The sequence below is a fragment of the Dipodomys ordii genome, unplaced genomic scaffold (genome assembly GCF_000151885.1).
Source record: "Dipodomys ordii isolate 6190 unplaced genomic scaffold, Dord_2.0 Scaffold10, whole genome shotgun sequence".
Classification (NCBI taxonomy): domain Eukaryota; kingdom Metazoa; phylum Chordata; class Mammalia; order Rodentia; family Heteromyidae; genus Dipodomys; species Dipodomys ordii.
Genome location: NW_012267226.1, coordinates 3,305,889 through 3,324,425, shown reverse-complemented (window position 1 = coordinate 3,324,425; position 18,537 = coordinate 3,305,889). Strand labels below are relative to the sequence as shown.

General features: G+C 41.2%; 1 protein-coding gene across 1 annotated transcript in view; it reads left to right on the top strand.

Annotated features, from left to right (window-relative positions):
* Nucleotides 1-2,168: 2,168 nt before the first annotated feature.
* Nucleotides 2,169-18,537, top strand: part of Snx19 (sorting nexin 19) — a 43,591-nt gene continuing 27,222 nt past the window's right edge. Inside the window, exons 1-8 of the mRNA XM_013009793.1 lie at nt 2,169-4,296; nt 6,878-7,016; nt 7,882-7,982; nt 8,119-8,238; nt 10,685-10,815; nt 12,239-12,335; nt 13,034-13,214; nt 15,987-16,116. Of these exons, the coding sequence (XP_012865247.1) occupies nt 2,632-4,296; nt 6,878-7,016; nt 7,882-7,982; nt 8,119-8,238; nt 10,685-10,815; nt 12,239-12,335; nt 13,034-13,214; nt 15,987-16,116 (2,564 nt within the window). The 5' untranslated portion in view covers nt 2,169-2,631. The remainder of the gene's footprint in view (nt 4,297-6,877; nt 7,017-7,881; nt 7,983-8,118; nt 8,239-10,684; nt 10,816-12,238; nt 12,336-13,033; nt 13,215-15,986; nt 16,117-18,537) is intronic.

The window sequence follows — 18,537 nt, the reverse complement described above, 5'->3', positions numbered from 1 at the left end:
CACTATACACACACACACACACACACACACACACACTACTGCACATCAGTCAGAAATCTCATCTCCTCCAAGTGGCTAATTTGTTTGGAGAAAGAGTCTTGTCCCAGACCCCTGGGCAGAAAGTCATTCCCATCCAAATAGCAAATGCACTGGAATGTCTATCAAATTTGCTTCAAAATCAGGAAGACAGTCTTGGCTATTTCAGTGCTCCACACCATCTGTTCTGGTGGCATAATGCCCACTTACAAGGTCAGTCTTTACTGCCCTGAACATTCCAGAGCTATGGCAGAAGAGTAAACTTTCTCTCTGAGTTGCCAAGAGAAGTCTTCAGCAGAATCATTAATCCCTCCATCATTCACATTCTCCTATTTCATTTTTCAACTAGATGGCAGGGATATTTCTTCATCTTCAAAAGTATTCCTGAGAACAATAGATCTGGGCAAGCAAAAGGGAGGTGGAGGGCAGTGTCTTCCTTTCAGATTTTCTTTCCCTAGGAAGGAATATGGCAATCGAGTGAACCACAGAAACATGGACAGGCATCCTGGGAATTGGGGGAATATGCCCAGTTTGCTTAGTGGATACTTTGATCCTAAATCATACCATTTTCTAAGTGCTTTGTCATTAACCATGCCCTGCATCTAAATGATTTTACATACAAATTATTGTAATGGAGATGAAAGAAGCCATAATACCCTTCTGATTGGCATATTTGGAGGTTGGAGTTTGCTTGAAGAGTCCTTTAAATATCTAGGAAGTAAATGTGCTACTTATGAAAAACTGCTAACAGCATAGGGAAGTCTGCTTTGGGAAAATGATATCCACCGTGTGTTGTAAATAAAAAGACAGAATTCCTAAAGACCAAAGTGAGAAAGAAAGCCAGCCCACTTCTTGCCAAATAGACCCAAGCATTTCCACACTGGTCAGTGCTCCTGTCTGATATTCAACCTTCCTGTAGGTAACTGTGTTTTTGTGTAGACATCTGAAAGAAAATGTATTAACACTGGAAATAGTCAAACACATAGAGCCTATTCTAAGCCAAGTACGTTAGAGGTTTAACCAAAACTGTGTCTCTAACTTTGGTTTCCCATACATTTGAGAGAGGAAGAAAGGATGGATGTAGATAGACACTCTCATCCTTGGAGATTCAACACAAAGGCATCTTTCTCTGTGAGGTACCCATAACCACTGCAATTCACAGAAATCTTTCCTTCCCTGGATATCTTTAAGGTTTTACCTTTTCTGTTATTCCATACTGTCTCACTTTGTTGAAAACCCACTGTGTTCAAAGAACTTGTTCCCTGGCCACAAGGGCATGGAGGGCAAAGATGGTGTCTTTTTCTCCTCTTGACGCAAAAATTATAGGTGCTTCAAATATTTTACTACTTAGATAGTGCTATGTGTAAAGAACCTCGGCTCACAAATGTGATATAGTCTATGAAAAATAAGGAACAAATTTATCTCTGGTGTGTTTAACGGATTGTCTTTTGTGATTCCTGAGAACAAATTAGGTAGGATGTCTGAGTGAATGGTGAAATCTCTCAAGCTAATAGGATTAAAATGGCCTAGACTAGTTGACGACAGTACACAGACAGGATACATTGTATACATAAACTGCAAATGGCAAAAAAAAAAAATCTGTATTATCATAAAAATTAAGACAAGGTGAGGGAAGGGGTGAGTTAAGAGGGGTGGGCGAGAACATGGAAAGGGGTTACACTGATCGTGCTACTCATAAACTGCTTTGTTGAGTGACAACTCCTTGGTACAACTAAAGGTCATAAAAATATTCAAAAATAACAGTAGACTAGAGAAAGTTTGCCTAAGCAGTAAAGGGTTTTAAAAACAAATATGCAACAATTAGAACCTGAACGCGTTTTAAAGACGCTGCACTGGGAGTCTGAGGGTCTTGCAAGGGGCCCGCGCACTGGGAATATGTTTTGCGGGTTCTTAGCCCAGGTGGCGCGCGCTCAGCTTCAGAGAGCGAGCAGTGCGCGCTCCCGCCGTCACTCCGGCTCCTGCCCAGCAGGGGGCGCTGGTGGCGCCGCTCCGCCCGCAGCGCCGCCGCGTTCCCAGCAGGCTGCGCTCCCCGCGGGTCGCGACCCGGAAGCTGTCGCCGGCGGCCGGCCGGCCGGCAGCGCTGACACACAAGAGTTGGAGGTGTGCGGAGCGCGGCGGCGGTGGCAGGGCTGCCGGGGGCTGCGGACCGCGGCGGTCGAGCGGGTTCCCCTTCCCCATGAACCCGCTCCGGGCGGGGGCTCCGGCTGGGCGCGCGAGCCGGCGACGTGTTCCCGGGTCCCGTCGGCGCCTGTGAGTGTTTGCGGGGGGCCCCCCCGAGGACCCCGATTCCTGAGGCCCGGGAGCAGCTCTCCCTCCGCCCGGCCGGTATGAGGCCCGCGGGGTTCGTCTGGAAAGCGACGCCTCCGCCCGAGGCCCCTGGTTGCCCGGGGCGAGGCGGGGCCGCGGCCGCGCTGGGCCTGTAGGACTTGCGGAGCCGGAGCCTCGCCGGTTCCCTCCGGTTCCCGGACCAGCACCCCACACCACCCCCGATTTCTCTTCGCCTCCTCCCCGCCCCCCCGTCAGCCAAGTCGAGAGAAGGCTATCGTTCCTGCCAGCCACCAGATCCTTCCAGCCATGAGGGCAGACACAGTGCCCCCCGTCCAGGAGCCCCCAACCCAGCCCAGCAGGATCAGCCCTCTGTGGAGGAGCCCGAAGCTGTTGATGGTCGGCATCGTGCTGGGCTGGCTGCTGGTCATCTATCTTCTGGTCAACGTGTGGCTCCTGTGCCTCCTGTCTGCCTCCCTCGTGGTGCTCGGAGGATGGTTGGGCTCCAGTGCCATTGTGGGGGTTTCTGGCCGATTGCACCTGGAACGCTTCATCCCGGTAGCTACCAGTCCTCCATGCCCTGAGGCGGAGAGGCAGTTGGAACTGGAGATCAACCATACCATTCAGATGATTATTCGAGATTTTGTCTTATCCTGGTATCACTCGGTGAGCCAGGAGCCAGACTTTAAGGAAGAGATGGAGGCAGCCATGAAGGGGTTGGTTCAGGATCTTCGGAGGAGGATGAGCGTAGTGAACAGCCACGCTCTGACGCAGAGGGTTTTGACTCTCTGTGGTTGTCATCTGCAAAGCTACATTCAGGCCAAGGAGGCCACCACCAGGAAGCAGAATGATCCAGTACAGCCCTCCCAGCTGTGGGAGGCTTACTGCAGGGCTACTGTTCCACACCCTGCTGTACATAGCCCTAGTGCTGAGGTCACCTATACACGTCACATAGTGAATGTGTTGCTTCAAGGGCTGGTACCCAAGCCTCATTTGGAAACTAGGACTGGACGTCATGTAGTAGTTGAACTCATTACTTGCAATGTAGTCTTACCACTGATTAGCAAGCTGTCGGATCCTGATTGGATCTACCTTGTACTTGTGAGTATCTTTTCCAAAGCCAAAAATGCAACTCAAATGACCAAACCACTCTGCCCAGGCAACACTCTGGAAGAGCCTTCAGTGCCCACATCATTGCCATCTGCTGTTGAGGCAGAAAATCTGCCAGAAAGAAGAGCCCCTTCTCCAGTAGTAGCTCCAGTACTCCTAAATTTCAGTGATCCAGAGGTTGAAGAAGGCCATGAAGCTGTAGAGGGAGATTTGGCTGGGATAGTTGAAGAAAGGAAAGTAGAAAACGATTCATCTCATTTTCTACAGCCAGATATTCGAGGTCCCCTTTTCTTATGTGAAGAATCAGAGTTGGAGTCTCCACTGTCTGAACTTAGCAAAGAAACTGTTCTGCTCATAACACAAAGTGACTTCCTTTCTGAGGGAATCCAAGATGCCTTGCGTGCCCTACAGGATTCCCAGGCTCTGGAACATAAGGATGGGGAGGGATCTGATAGCATTGAAAGAACAGAGAGTCCACAGATAGAAACAGAGACAGGCGTGATGGTCTCTATGCTGAACTCCTGTCCAGAGATCCAGATTGACACCACAGACAAGGAAGTAGAGCAAGGAAATGCTACCTCTCTTATGTCTTTGATGGAGGAACCTGAAAAGACATACCCCCTACGACCTTCATGCCTAGAGAAGGATCTCTCCAATAGTGTGAGTTCTCTGGACCCTACTCTGCCATCCATTCCACTTTCTTCTTCTCCACCTGGTCCTCTCAGCTCAGCCACCTTCAGCTTTGAGCCGCTGAGCAGTCCAGATGGCCCAGTTGTTATCCAGAACCTTCGGATCACTGGCACTATTACTGCCCGAGAGCACAGTGGCACCGGATTTCACCCATACACGCTTTACACCGTGAAGGTAACAGAAATAGAGCTATGGTCACCCCGTGGGTTTGGAAAGCAGCCAGTGAGGCTAATATTGTTAATGTTAGAAAATAAGCATCTTTCGTGAGTGATGTGTGTCTAATATGTAAGGTAGAGAAGGCTCTTAACCTAATTCATTCAAATAGTCCTAGAAGTTCCAGGTTGCTGCACCTCAAAATCATTTCAGATGGGTTTTAAATGTGGCCATTTTTGTAGATTTGGCATGAGAATTTGTGAACATGAGTCTCAGGATTCTGGTTTTTGTGTTTCAGAGACAAGATGCCTCACATGGCACTCCATGTTGTGTTTTTTTTTTTAAATGATTCAAATAGTTGTACAAAAGGATTTCAATTTAACATACCTATTTGTGTGTATACAAGGCATCTTGGTCATTCCGTTTTGTACTTTTTTTTTTAATGAAACTGCCATCCAATAGAGGCAGCCTGGCCTAAGGCCATTTTACGAGATCTGCACTAATCTAACCAGACCTCTTCACATCATTTCTGGCAAGTGGTTCTTAAGCCTATGATTAAGCACTTCCAGGAATAAGAAACTTGCTATTCTGAGGTAAATAATTTACCTTTCCCAAAGTGCAAAAGGTGTTAGTGTATATTTTTAAAAGGAAGAAACCTGTGGGGAAGTAGTTTGGAAAGTGAATTCCTGGGCAAGACCGTGTCTTTTAGATTTTACTTGCCTTGAATTTCTCTCAGTCCAAATGACCACTAGGCACGGCCTAGAACTGCACTCCTCCCAATAAAATCCCAATCCAAGTAAGAAGGAAGGGGACCTTCCTTAATCTGCACAATGCAGCTACAGTATGATCTGGCATTTTGAAAAGGTACATGATATTTTCAAGGTAAAAAAGTAGAAGTAATTAGAAACATACTTGCATCCACATATACATAGGACATACATTCCTTATATAAATAGGGAAATTTTAGAAGTATAAATGTCTTGTCATATATAACTCAGGCTAACCGTGAATGACTTGGTCTAATTTTGCTAACACTTTTCCTGCCTTTTTCTTCCCCTAGTTCTAGGTGCTCCTCTAACGTGTACCTTTTTCATTTACAAAACTAGACTTCTGTGTATTTCATCTTCCATACATATTCCAACACTGGTATTAAACAGTTTTTGTTGCATTAGCAGAAATATCAAACTGATTGAGAGAATATTTTTGACCATTATTTACTCTTCGGTTATCATTCTTGTTAAACTTTGGTACTAGCTACTTGCTACTTCAAGTAGGCATTAAAAAAGGAAAAGTGAAAAATGTGTCAGAAAACAACAGCCAATTGTGTATAGTGTAAAATTGAGTTTAGGTTTTTATATGGACATATGTGGCCACACGTGTAAATTAAATATCAATATTGTTACACTTTCTGATACCAAACCAGCTTTCAGTTTACAGGTGATAGAGGTGAGTAGACCAGGACTGGATACTGTCCATCAAGGAACAGAATATTTTACAGAAAGCATTAGAACTCCTAGGTATTCAAAGCTAGAGAGCCCTACTCTGAATTCCATCTCTCTTTCCTCTTCAGTGCTAGCTCTTTATCAACAGCCCAAGCCCTGCAAACAAGGAGTTAGCTTTTTCTATCACTTACTACAGTATAATAACTCAGCCAAACACTAACAATAACTCCATTGTATCTCAACTATTCTGACAGAAAGTTATCCTCTGTGCTTACTGGAAGTTTCCATGTTGCTCTTCCAGGAAGTTTAGTACAAGTCATCTTCCCCATATACCAGCCCTGCAAACATGAAAGCAACAGATGCTGACTCCTTGCAGTATCTTCAATCATGACAGTACCTCTAATGATACAAATGATATATACTTTGGAGATATTTTCAGTTTAAGGGCTGGAATATAGTTTAACTGTTGCACTTGCCAAGCATGGAAGAGACCCACAAGTCCAATCTCCAGTGCTGGGGATGGAGATTGGGGGGAATCAGTTTAACAATAACATTAGACAGATTAATCTTCCAAACGCAAAACAAAAACACATGTCCTTTTAATTAATTCCAGACAAAAACTGACTTCTGATTATCTTCTGTTTGAGATTGTTTCTTCTTTCCACCACTAATACAGAACATTACTATTTGAGTATAATGGCAAAGTGATTTTTTCTTCTTAAAAGGTCTGTCCTGTAGTTTGGCATAATAGAAGTGGTATTATCACCTCTATAACAGAAAATTCTGTTATCTCTGTTATATTCAGGCTTTGGGATTTGAAAAATAGTTAGGATTGAATGTCTGTGGGAGAAAGCATTTGAATGGATGTAATGGTAGAGAACAGTAAAACTCGTTTCTGATTTTCTAAGCCATATATATCAGAAAGTACAGCTCATTCCTTAATTCAGCTACATTTGGGTTTTAGCTCTTCATTACAGCACAGTTAAGCAATCAGCTTTACTGATTTAAGGGACTTCTTTTGTTGGTCCTGCGATAGAATGAGAATAGTTCTTTCCCTTTATACAGTTATTGTATAGTCACTTAAAAAGTCATTATTGAAGCCAAAATAGGAGACTGCCTAGCTTTGGCTGATTTGGTCAATAAATCTGTTCCTTCACCAGTATGAGACAGCCCTTAATGGTGAAAACAGCAGTGGCCTGCAGCAGCTGGCCTACCACACTGTGAACCGCCGCTACCGGGAGTTCTTGAATCTGCAGACTCGTCTGGAGGAGAAACCAGATCTACGAAAGTTCATCAAAAGTTAGGAGTTTCCCCAGTCCCGGCCTGCTTGCTTGCTTTTCCTATCTAGCCACCTTGATTTGACTTCTTGGTATCCTATAAGTTGGTGGGGAGGAAAGTACTCCATTGAGTTTCTCTCTTCCCCAAGTTTGCTTCAGGAGTTGTAAAGGTTTAATACTGGGTCACATTTTTTCTAGGATCTTCTTTTTTCTAGGATCTTTTTTCTAGGATCTTCTTCTAGTGCCTCATCTAGTTTTAAGCTTAAAAAAAAGAAGCATTCACATTTCTGCTTATTGTCCATAACCTAGAATGAGGAGTTAAATTTGCTTTTCCAGACTCATAGATAGATCAGCCTTCAATATGAAAATATTGTCCAAAAATCTTTGTTACTTTCCTTTTTGTGTACTCTTTGACAGCTTTTTAAGGCAAGAAAATATTTAATTTGTATGTTGTTTTAAAAAGTCAGTGAATTCCAAAATAAACAATTTTATGTTTTAGTTTTCTTCTAGGCATTTTGCATGTGTTAGTTTACTTATCTTCATAAAAGCCTATGAAGTAGATACTATTATTTTCTCTTTTTGTGGAAAAAGAATGAAATCACAGAAAGATTATGCATTTTGCCTAAGGTCATTATTCCAGTAGAGATAGGAGCCAAAATTTAAATTTGGGCTATTGGAGTTTGGAGCCCTCTTAGCAGTTGTACTGCATGTTCTGTGAATGTTAATAAAAGCAGATAGTATACATCATATCTCTGAGATATGTTTGAAACTTCTGCAATATAACAGCAATCCCAAGGGATAATCATTAATTCTATTTTCTTTATAGTTTAATAATGTTTATATGGAATAACTAGGACTTACATGAATGAATTTGTTTTGTTTTGAAGACGTGAAAGGTCCTAAAAAGCTCTTTCCAGATCTTCCCTTTGGAAACATGGATAGTGACAGGGTAGAAGCCCGTAAGAGCCTCTTGGAATCATTCCTGAAGGTTAGAGCTGGTGTTTTGGCTTTGCTTTCATTCTCATTCCCCTCCCTCCCTAAGCCAAGTCGGGGGGGAATCTGGGAACTTGAATTTTACTTTTTATTAAAATCTCCATATTCTAGAATTTTCCTTACTTTTACAGCAACTCTGTGCCATTCCTGAAATTGCCAACAGTGAAGAGGTGCAAGAGTTTCTTGCTCTGAACACAGATGCTCGTATTGCCTTTGTCAAGAAGCCATTCGTGGTCTCTAGAATAGACAAGGTAACCACAAGGCCACTGTGCTCAGCTTCTATTTCTGTCTGTCAGTGCATTATTTACCAAGGCAGTACTTAGAAACTAGAAATGGTGCATAGACGAAGCATAAAGGGGTCAATAGAATATGGATTAGAATTTCTAAGACTTAGCAAATATTTGTTGAACCTTCAATTTACCAATCACAGTGAGCAGCTATTAGAAAGTAGTAGCCCTGACACTATAGAAGTATGCACATATCTCCTTGGGGTATAGCAATAGTGTTATTTTAGTGGAGGCATGTAAAAATAGATGTAAGCCTTTAGTGATAGGTAAGGTAAGGAGAGGTTCTCTTCTAGAAGGAAAGCTCCTTCCCGGCCCTAGTGTTAGTCATTCAGAAAATAAAGCCCTAAGATAAAACACTAAGCTGAATTCCTATTGGTATAGTGGTTCTCTGCTGAAGAAGAGAATGTGCAGAACATTTCACCTTTTTCAAAAGAGTATCTCAGCAACAACTGTAGAGATGGTAGAAATACATATGGAATGTGTCAGAGCCTATAAGCTGTGATTCCCAACTGATATCATCATTGTCAGATCAGAAGGCTGAGGTTTGTGTTCATTAGAAGATGGTATGTGTTTTATAAGTTCGGAAAATACTGGCTGGCCAAAGGCCTCCTTCTTATCAATGCTTGGGAGGACAAATTAAAGTGGAATTCTGTGTCATAGATTCAGAAATGATCCATTGCTATATAGAGAAAAATTACAAATTAGAGGTCAATTACATAAAAGCCCCAGAGTTCCATGAAGATGTGTTCATTCATTGATTCTTTCAGTACCTCCTTACTGGATGCCTGTTTTGAGCCAGGCAATATACTAGTCTCAGAGAGGCGGAAGTAGATGAGACCCTCCCACAGACAAGAATTTTGTATCATTTAAGTTAGATTCTGTCTGTTCCTGCCTTCCTGTGTTTCGTGGAGACTTGCCTATAGTCTTCCTGTCCACACAGCCTCATCTTCTCTGTGCTAGCCATGCTCCTCAATGGAGGATTGCTACAGGAATGACTTCACAAAGGCTTGATGCTGCTTTGAGCCAGCTGCATTAGTGACAAGCATCAAGGAAGAAGATTTCTTTCCATTTCTTTTATATATTTCATTTTATAATTAATATCTATATGTGATTTTTCCATTCTGAGAAATAGAGATGAGTCTTATTCTCAATGAAACTTTTAGTTTTTTTCTTAATTGGTAGTGAAGTCTGTACCAATTATAGATAGGTTAATTTAGGTCTGCTTGGTTTTTATTCTTTCTGTATACTAAAGAAGAGAAGTTGTTTGATTTGACTGGACTAGATAAGTCAACTCTTTGCTCTGTGTGAATTACTCTAAGCATGTTTATATTATTTATGTCCTGAGACTGTATTTTTTATTTTTCATAATTTGCTTCTCTTCCTTTTTCCTTACATTATACTGTCTATAGACTGTGTGTGCGTGCATGTATGCGCAAGTGTGCACACGCACATACATTCAGAGCACTTGAACTCAGTGCATCTAGCTCTCATTTGCCTTTATTTTGTTTTAACGTTTAGCAAAAATTTATTTTAGAATAACTGAGTTAAAGAAGGAGAAATGGGAATAGAGAAACATTTTCTGCTCCCTATACAGGATATGGGAGTTAAAGACTTAAAATGGTGGCTCCAATCTATAGCTTTTATACTTTCTAAGCAGGGCTTTCTTGCTTACAGCAGGTGCTGTACCATTTGAGCCATACCTACAGCTCTTATTTTTTAATACTTTTTTATTGTAAAAATATTGTACAGAGGGGACATTTACATGAGCAAGAAAATGAGCATATTTTCTATCAAGCATTGTTACCTCCTCCTCTATTTTCCACCTACCATCCCTTCCCTCCAACCTCCACAACTACCCTCCCCACCCCCCACTCCCAGCCTAAATTGTAAAGCTCATTTTTCAACATAGTGTCTTGTACATCTCATCATTACAATGGGTCCACCTGTATCCCTATTGAAGCATTTTGATTTTTGTAGATTCGTTAGAGCTAGAGTTTCCAGCACTTTTCTCAAGGGACTTACTTTGAAACAAGATCCTCCAGATCTCAGCCTTTCAAAGTAGCTAATATTACAGATGGAAGCCACCTGCACCCAGCTGAGGATTCATCTTTTTTAAGTAAAAAGAAAAGGTTGAAAATGAAAAGTACCCATTAGCTACAGAACTCTCTTTAAGTTTTTATTTATCCCTCTGTTTTGGCTTCTTTTCTCAAGGCATAGTTTTGTGTTATCCTATAATGAAGAAGGTCTTTATGGCCATGGAGGAAGTATATTGTCATTAGCTGATACTGGCTTTTCCTAATGGATAGGCCCTCTGTTCATCCTGTTGCATAAAGCCCAGTGAGATAACTGCTTGCTGGCCTTTCCACGGGATATGAACACCTTACTGAATCTGTATCTCTGATCCCTGCAGATGGTGGTAAGTGCTATTGTGGATACCTTGAAGACAGCATTTCCTCGCTCTGAACCCCAGAGTCCTACGGAAGAGCTGAGTGAGGCTGAGAATGAAAGCAAGCCCCAGACAGAAGGCAAGAAGGCTAGCAAGTGAGAAGCCCTTCAGTGGTGCAGGGACCCTTCCCCAGATCTCAGATTCATCTCCAGTCCTTAACCAAAGCCCTCCAAGAGAGGAGGTATTCTGTACATACCCATTTTTAGGCAAAGCCTGCCTCTCTTCCACAGAGGAGTCTGATACTCTCTAAATGCAGTACTACTGAGCAGTTGTTTCTGATATGGGAACCCAGACCCAGCTGACCAAGGGTTTTTGACAAGAAGGAAATTTCTCAATTCTGTGTATTCTCTTTTCTGTTTTCCTGGAAAAATGAAATATTTCTTCCTACCAAGAAGTAAGACTTATTACCATGGACTTATTTGCTGTCATTTTTTTGGCTCTGAAATTGCATAAACTAGCAATGAACAGGAAAGGGCTCAAATGGAAGTCCATAGAACCTATTTCAGGGGTGTGTGTGTGTGTGTGTGTGCGTGCGTGCGTGTGTGTGTGTGTGTGTGTGTGTGTGTGGTGTGCAATACCAAATAACAGTACTTAACCTTTTAAAACTGAGTCCACATTTGAAACCATGACCATAATGCCTATGTTTATGTCTTTTATTTTGTGTTCTGTGCCTATCCTGGGGCTTGAACTCAGGTCCCTGAGCTTTTGTGCTCAAGGCTAGTTCTACTACCTGAGCTACTGATCCACTTTCAGCTTCTTTGTTGGTTAATCGGAGATAAGTCTCACTTACTGTCCTACCCCAGCTGTCTTCAAACCATGATCCTCATATCATAGCCTCCTGAGTAGCTAGAATTACAGGTGTGAGCCACTGACACCCAGCTAAGTCCTTCATTTTTGAAATATACATGTTATCACTGGCAGTTCCTCCTCTAGTGTTTGTAACACAGCAGGAACGAACCATTTTCCAAAAAAGATACCAAAAATAATAACAGATACAAGGTGCTGGTGGCTTATGCCTGTAATTCTAGCTACTCAGGAGTCTGAGATGTGAGGATTGTAGTTCAGAGACACTTATCTGCAATAAACCACCAGCAAACCACAAGTGGCACTGTGGTTCAAGTGGTAGAACGCTCGCCAGGAGCTGAGGGACAGCACCCAGGCCCAGAGTTCAAGCCATATGACCGACAAAAAAAAAATTAATAAAAATAGACCATCTTAGTATGTGCTAGCCATGCTGTGGGAATATAATCATGACACAATGTTCCTATTTCACTTAGCAAAAAATGCCCTTTTACAAGCATACTATACACATAGCTTAGTAACAAAGTGGCACTGTCTATGAAAAATTAACTATATACTTTGTTTGGAGAATTTCAGTCTTTCTTGGCAACTCTAAGCCCAAAAAGCTTCCAAGAATAGTGTTCTTGTTTTGATGTATTATCAAATATTTACCAGTCCTTTATATAGAGATCAAGACTATGAGGTACATTTTGCTTCTGCCCTTTGTTTCTATGCCAGGTCCAGACTGAGATTCCCATCCAGTAAAATTGGTCCTACACTGAGTGTGACTGAGGAACATGACAGGATCCTCTATTGTTTCCAGGAAGGCAATGTGGTAAGAATCAAAGCCAAGAGAACTGCAGAAATCATGGTTTAGGTGTTGACACTACAGAGTTAAAGAGATTTGAGTATTCTCTAATATCAGAAAGGACTTAGGTATCCTACCAAAAGATTTAACTAACATCCAGGTCTCATATTTTTATACTGAAAGTATTTTTTAAGTGCTTTGGAATTCTCCAGTTCTGGTTGGCAGACTGGCTTCTAAAGGAAGTGAATTTGGAATAATGAATGACATGATGAAAAGGAAAACCAGTTTCTAGAACAGGTGACTCAAAAAATGTGAGCAGAAGTGATGATTCCAGAGCAAGCTTCTCTTAGTTGAAACTTGGATAAAGAATAGAAACTTTCGGGACTGGGAAAGTGGCTCAGTGGTAGATTGCTTGCCTCGCATGCATGAGGCCTTGGGTTTGATTCCTCAGCACCACATAAACAGAAAAGGCCAGAAGTGGTGCAGTGGCTCAAGTGGTAGAGAGCTAGCCTTGAGCAAAGCAGCTCAGGGACCATGCCCAGGCCCTGAGTTCAAACCCCAAGGACCAGAAACAAAAATAGAAATAGTCCTAAAATAGTTACAGCATCATTAGGCTCCAAGCCCAAGGTCCTTCTGCACGGGAAAGGTAGGAAATGTGCCCTCCTACCTGTACTCCCCCTGCTTTCTGCATTCTTGATCAGATGTGCCACTGTCTGTTTCTTCAGGAGTCAGATACCCTGTCCATGTCTGGGATGGAATCCTTTATTGAAAAACAGACCAAGTTACTGGAAATGCAGCCAGCAGAAGCCTCAGGAAAAGATCCTGTATCAGTCTCCAGAGAATATGTGGATGGTTGCTCATCAGCTACACCTGTGCCAACCCAAGACCTCAACAATAGTGATACAGGTGAGTGGTGAGACCTTTTTATCCCCAGAGAAAGAAACCAAGTGAAGTCCACTAGAATTTGGATAGGTGACCTTTACAACTCTAACTTCTCTTGTATTCAGTTGACCAGGCCATGACCATATGTTGGACTCCAGTATTAAAGATCCTGGGGCCTTGGGATGGGTAGGACATGGTCCCCAAAGCCAGGCAAGTGGCAGAGCAAAGCATGGAGACACAGAGTTATAATCCAGGAGGAAATGATTCACAGTATAATGTCACTGTTACTTTGAAGTTATTTGGGGCATATAGAGCTGTTGCCTTTATCTAGATACCTCCTTTCCTCAGTGTCTGGGGTATTACTTTTCTGGTTTTCTGCCTATATTCTTTGTGATCCCTTTTTGTTTCACTGTTTTGGTTTCCTTATCAATCTTCTGGAGCTTTAGTTCTGGCTCTCTGTTCTTACTTTGCAAAGCTCTCTGATAATCCCATATTGTTGTCCTCTGCCCTCAAACATGAACTGATGGTACATAACTGTTGCATATTGTGGGTCTCCACATGGATAGATCACAGAACAACAGAAATACAGCATGTTCAAAATAGAACTTATCTTTTTTCCCCAAATTCATCCCTTCTGCTTTATTTCCCGCTATGGCAATAACCCTACATACTATCTGAAGGCAGGGCAGGAAAGTGAAGCATTGAGGCTAAGTGGTTTTGCTTCCCAGGAGAAGGGCAAATATATTCCACAGAAGGTCAGAATGTAGGTATTAACTAGTATGCTTGCTGAAGAAAGCTGCCAGATGCCTGTGGCCCCACACCTGAAGCCAGCCTGGGAATTAAAGTCTGAGACTCTTATCTCTAATTAACAACCAAAAAGCCAGAAGTGGATCTGTGACTTAAATGATAGAACACTAGCTTTGAGGGAAAAAAATCCTCAGGACAGCACCTAAGCACTTAAGTTTAAGCCCCAAATCCAGCCTTTAAAAAAAGGACACAGAGCTAATAATCACAAAATACCAAAATCATAAGAGAAACTCATTTTATTACGGTCTCTCAGGTATCCAAGAACAGATTACCTGAACTCTGTTCTATGAATCTAAATAAATGGTTTTTAATTAGGAAAAATGGGATTTGCAACCTCATTTCCTCACACATAACCCACTGATTAAGTAAATGCAGTGATAATGACAGTGAGAGCACCAGAGAACTCTTAAGGAATAATAAGATGGGATCTGTAAAACAAAACCATTCTAGTCCAAATCAGACTTTTAAATTTTTAGTGACTGATCTTTAAGGAAATAGTTTATCCCTGAGTCCTTCCTTTTTCTAGTCCTGAGGTATTCAGATGTTCATATGATAGAAAATTTACTATTTTCTTCAAGAGAACTTTGACAATGCCTTGTTTTCTTTTTCTTTTTTTTTTCAATGCCTTGTTTTCTTGCTCATTTTTTTTACTGCTATGACTAAGTGTCACCACAGGGTGGCAGCTTCAGGCAAATGCTAAGACTAAGAAAATTCTAGCATTAAGGAGGACACTGTTTCCAAAAAGAGGAAAAGCCCATAATGAACAAATTGATCAGCTCCCACACAGCCCTGAAATACATTACCAAAAAGGAAGTATGTATTGGATACTTTAAAATGGAAGTGGGATTCAGTTTATTTCACCATGTCCATCAAAATCTGAAGTTATTCATGTTCTAAAATACTAGTTATAGAACTGGGTCAAGAATAGCTATTGATCTTAAACTAACAGCATTGTTGACAGTTTTCTGTAGTATAAATAGCAATAGCATGGTATATCAGAATCATTGTGGAACATCTGAAATCTCCCAGGAAACCAATCAGAAAGACTCTGAGCACAGGTTTAGAGAATAAATCATTAGGGCTAATAAAAGTCTTCCATCCATAAAACACATGTGTTCAGGAAACTCCAGCTTAGCATAAAATATGAGCTCATAATTGGCCCTTCCAGATTTCCAAAGAGGAAAGAAATCAGTAAAGGTCAGGGCATTTTACCAGAGGTGTGGTACTCTTCCTAGAACTACATGTTATCTTAGAATCAAAATGAAGCCTCTTGAATTCCAGCCCCACCAGTGTAATGGAGATGGTTTTCAGGAGAATGAAGCCCAAGCTTTCCTCACATCTGTCCACATTTCCATGATACATTGTGAGAGTAAATGGAAGGTCGGTGGAAAGGACAAGGCCTTGCCAGTTCCAGTTAGTCATAAATTGCTAGCTCTCACTTGGGACAGAATGAACTCAGCATCCTGAAGGAATATTGGGGAACAAAAACTAAACAGGTAAATATATGTAAAATATTTTAAAAAGGTAAAAACACTAGTTACAATGTCAAGGATATAGAAAAACTGTGAAGACATACAGAGTCTATAAATGAACCTAGTACTGAGACCTGAACTCAAGACCTTCTACCTGTTTCACTTGCATGCTCATGGCTGGTGCTCTACTACCTGAGTCATGCCTCCATTTGCAGCCTTTTGCTCCCTTTCTTAAAAAACAGTCTTACTGACTTTTCTACCCAAGCTGGCTTTAAACCTAGATCCCCCAGATCTCAACCTTCTGAGTAGCTAGGATTGCAGGGCTAAGCAGCCAGTGCTAGATACTTTTTTATTTGTTTTAGAGACCTTCTAAATAGAGTGAACGTTTCTTGATTTCAGTGTAGAGGAATTACAAAAACAAAAGATGATAGATACAAGGTTAAGAAGACCCAGTGCATTAAAAGATATTCCTCAAGTAAGGGACTTGTGTTTTTTTTTTTTATTTTTAATCCCTTAGGTACAGAGATAGAGTTAGCTGACACAGCCTTAGATCTGATTCTCTTACTATTGATGGAGCATTGGAAATGGCTATGTACGGAAAACATGCAGAAATTTCTTCGTCTTATCTTTGGGTCCCTAGTTCAAAGGTAAGATTGCTAATTTCTTCACCGTAGATTCTCAAATTGCATATAAGTTGGATATCTTGCTCTGTAGAAAGGATGAGTGTAGGGTCTTTGGAACCTATGGCTAGACCAAAGGGTAGATTCTCTGTTATAAGGGAACAGATGTGAAAACTGACTAAAGAGTATCAGAAAGCTTTTTTTTTAATAAGATTTTTATTGTAAAAATACTATACAGAGGGGTTACAGTTACATGAGCAAGTTCAGAAAGCTTTTTAAACTACCCTATTGTTTAAAGTTTGATTGTGTCTAGTTCTGTAAGACATAATGCACTTAATTGTGGACACTGCCTGTGATGATAAAGTATGTTGGCTGAACATTGCCTACTTTGGGATCAATTCTCCAACTCTTTATATCTCCAAGGCTCTATACCTTTCACCTGTTAAAATAAACACTTCTTAACTAACAGTGCATAGTCACTGTGATAATCAGTGGGAAAGACAGTAGAAAACTGATCAGTGCTCTTGATACAATCAAAATTGCCTTTTCTAAAAAGGGCATAGATATTCACAACTGAAGAACTACTTACTGAAACAGAAATAGAAGTATAGAAGGAAACATAGGTTTGCAGTTTGGCTTAATTCAGGTTTTGTGATCCCAACCTGATTGGTAGACTTGTACATAGATGGAGGTTTTAGTGATTGACTTTTTGTCCCAATGTGAAGAAGGCCAGAGATATTGTCTATGAGCTATCGAAACACATGGTAGTGCTTAGGCTTTGCTACTCATTGTTTTGATCTTTTTCTTATAAGGCAAGCTAACATGTTCTAAATTAAGGAGAAGCCAAATATTAACCATTTCTCTTAGATCACCCTACTGATACATTGATAAAGTACCTTTTGAAAAAGTATCTTTTCAAAAAGTCCTCTGCAAATAGAAAATTTATTAACAAGTAATCCAGTCTCTCTTCCCATACACAATTATATAGGATCAAAGAGACTTAACCTGAAATCATAGAGACTGGAAGATGTTGCAGAGGTGTGTGTGTGTGTGTGTATGTGTGTGTGTGTGTGTGTGTGTGTGTGTGTAAGATGTTGCAGAGGTGTGTGTGTGTGTAAGATGTTGCAGAGGTGTGTGTGGGTGTGTGGGTGTGTGGGTATTACTAAAAATTCAGCCCAGGGCCTCAGGCTTACTAAGCAACCTCTATATCACTTGAGCTTTACTCCTTAGACCTTTTCTTTTTCTTGTTTTTGAGCTAAGGTCTTGCTAGCTTTGCCAAGCTGTACTCCAACTTGATATCCTCTTGCCACTGCCTCTTAAGTAGTTGTGATTTTGATTTTAGGCACGGGTTCCATTCTCAATCAGGATGAACATTTTTATTTGCTGAGTGCTTGTGTATGCAGGTACCTGCCTCTGTTTAAGTATATTTTCTTAGAATGACCAAGTAAGATAGGTAGACTTAGTTTTTAGACTAAGAACATAGAGCTTGGCAAATAACTTACTTACCTACCCAGGGTCATTAGTGACACACCTAGAATATTAAGCTATATTTGTATGAATACAAAGCATTGTGCTTTTTCTTATATATTGCAGACTTAAAACTAGTCTCCAAGTGAAACACATATACAAAATACTTGTTTTTCTCTGTCCTTCTGTGTTTTCCCCTTGTCCTTTATCTATATCAGTCCCACCATTAGAATGCTTTTACAGAAAAGTGTGTCTGAAACGTTATTCTACACTTAAAATTCTTTAGTGGTTCCTATTGCCTGAGTATTAGGCTCTCAGTAGATTTTGAAAGATTTTTTTAAAAATGTAGCTGGGCACTGGTTGCTCACGTCTCTTAATTGTAGCTACTCAAGAGACAGAGATCTGAGGATCACAATTCAAAGCCAGCCCAGACAGGAAAAGTCTGTGAGGCTTTTATTTCCAATTAACCCTCCCCCCCCCAAAAAAAAGCCAAAGTAAAGCTGTGACTCAAGTGGTAGAGCACTAGTCTTGAACAAAAGCACTCAAGACAGCACCCAGACAAGTTCAAGCTCCAGTACCAGCACCAAAAAGAAAAAAAGGAAACATGGTTTTTCCAGTATGTGTTCCAGAGTTCTAGGGTTCTACTGAAGTTCTTCAAAAGCCAACTTAGAACCTAAGTAGAAAGCTGAGAGGATCCTCTTTTTTGTTTCACTAGCTTTAAGGTGTCTTCTACTTTCAAAAGTTTTGGCAGTAACACTTATCATAATTTTCTAGAGGACATTCTGGTCCCCAGGACATAGCAATATCTGGAGAAATTTTTGGTTGTCATAGCTTAGACGAGAAGTCAGGAAGCCCACTGGCATCCAGTGGATAGATGTCAAGGATTCTGCTTACCATTCTGTGCTCCACAGGATGGCTCTTCCCCCACAAACAGTTGTGAAGTGTATGAAAGTACTGAGATTGAGAAACCTGGTCACAGAC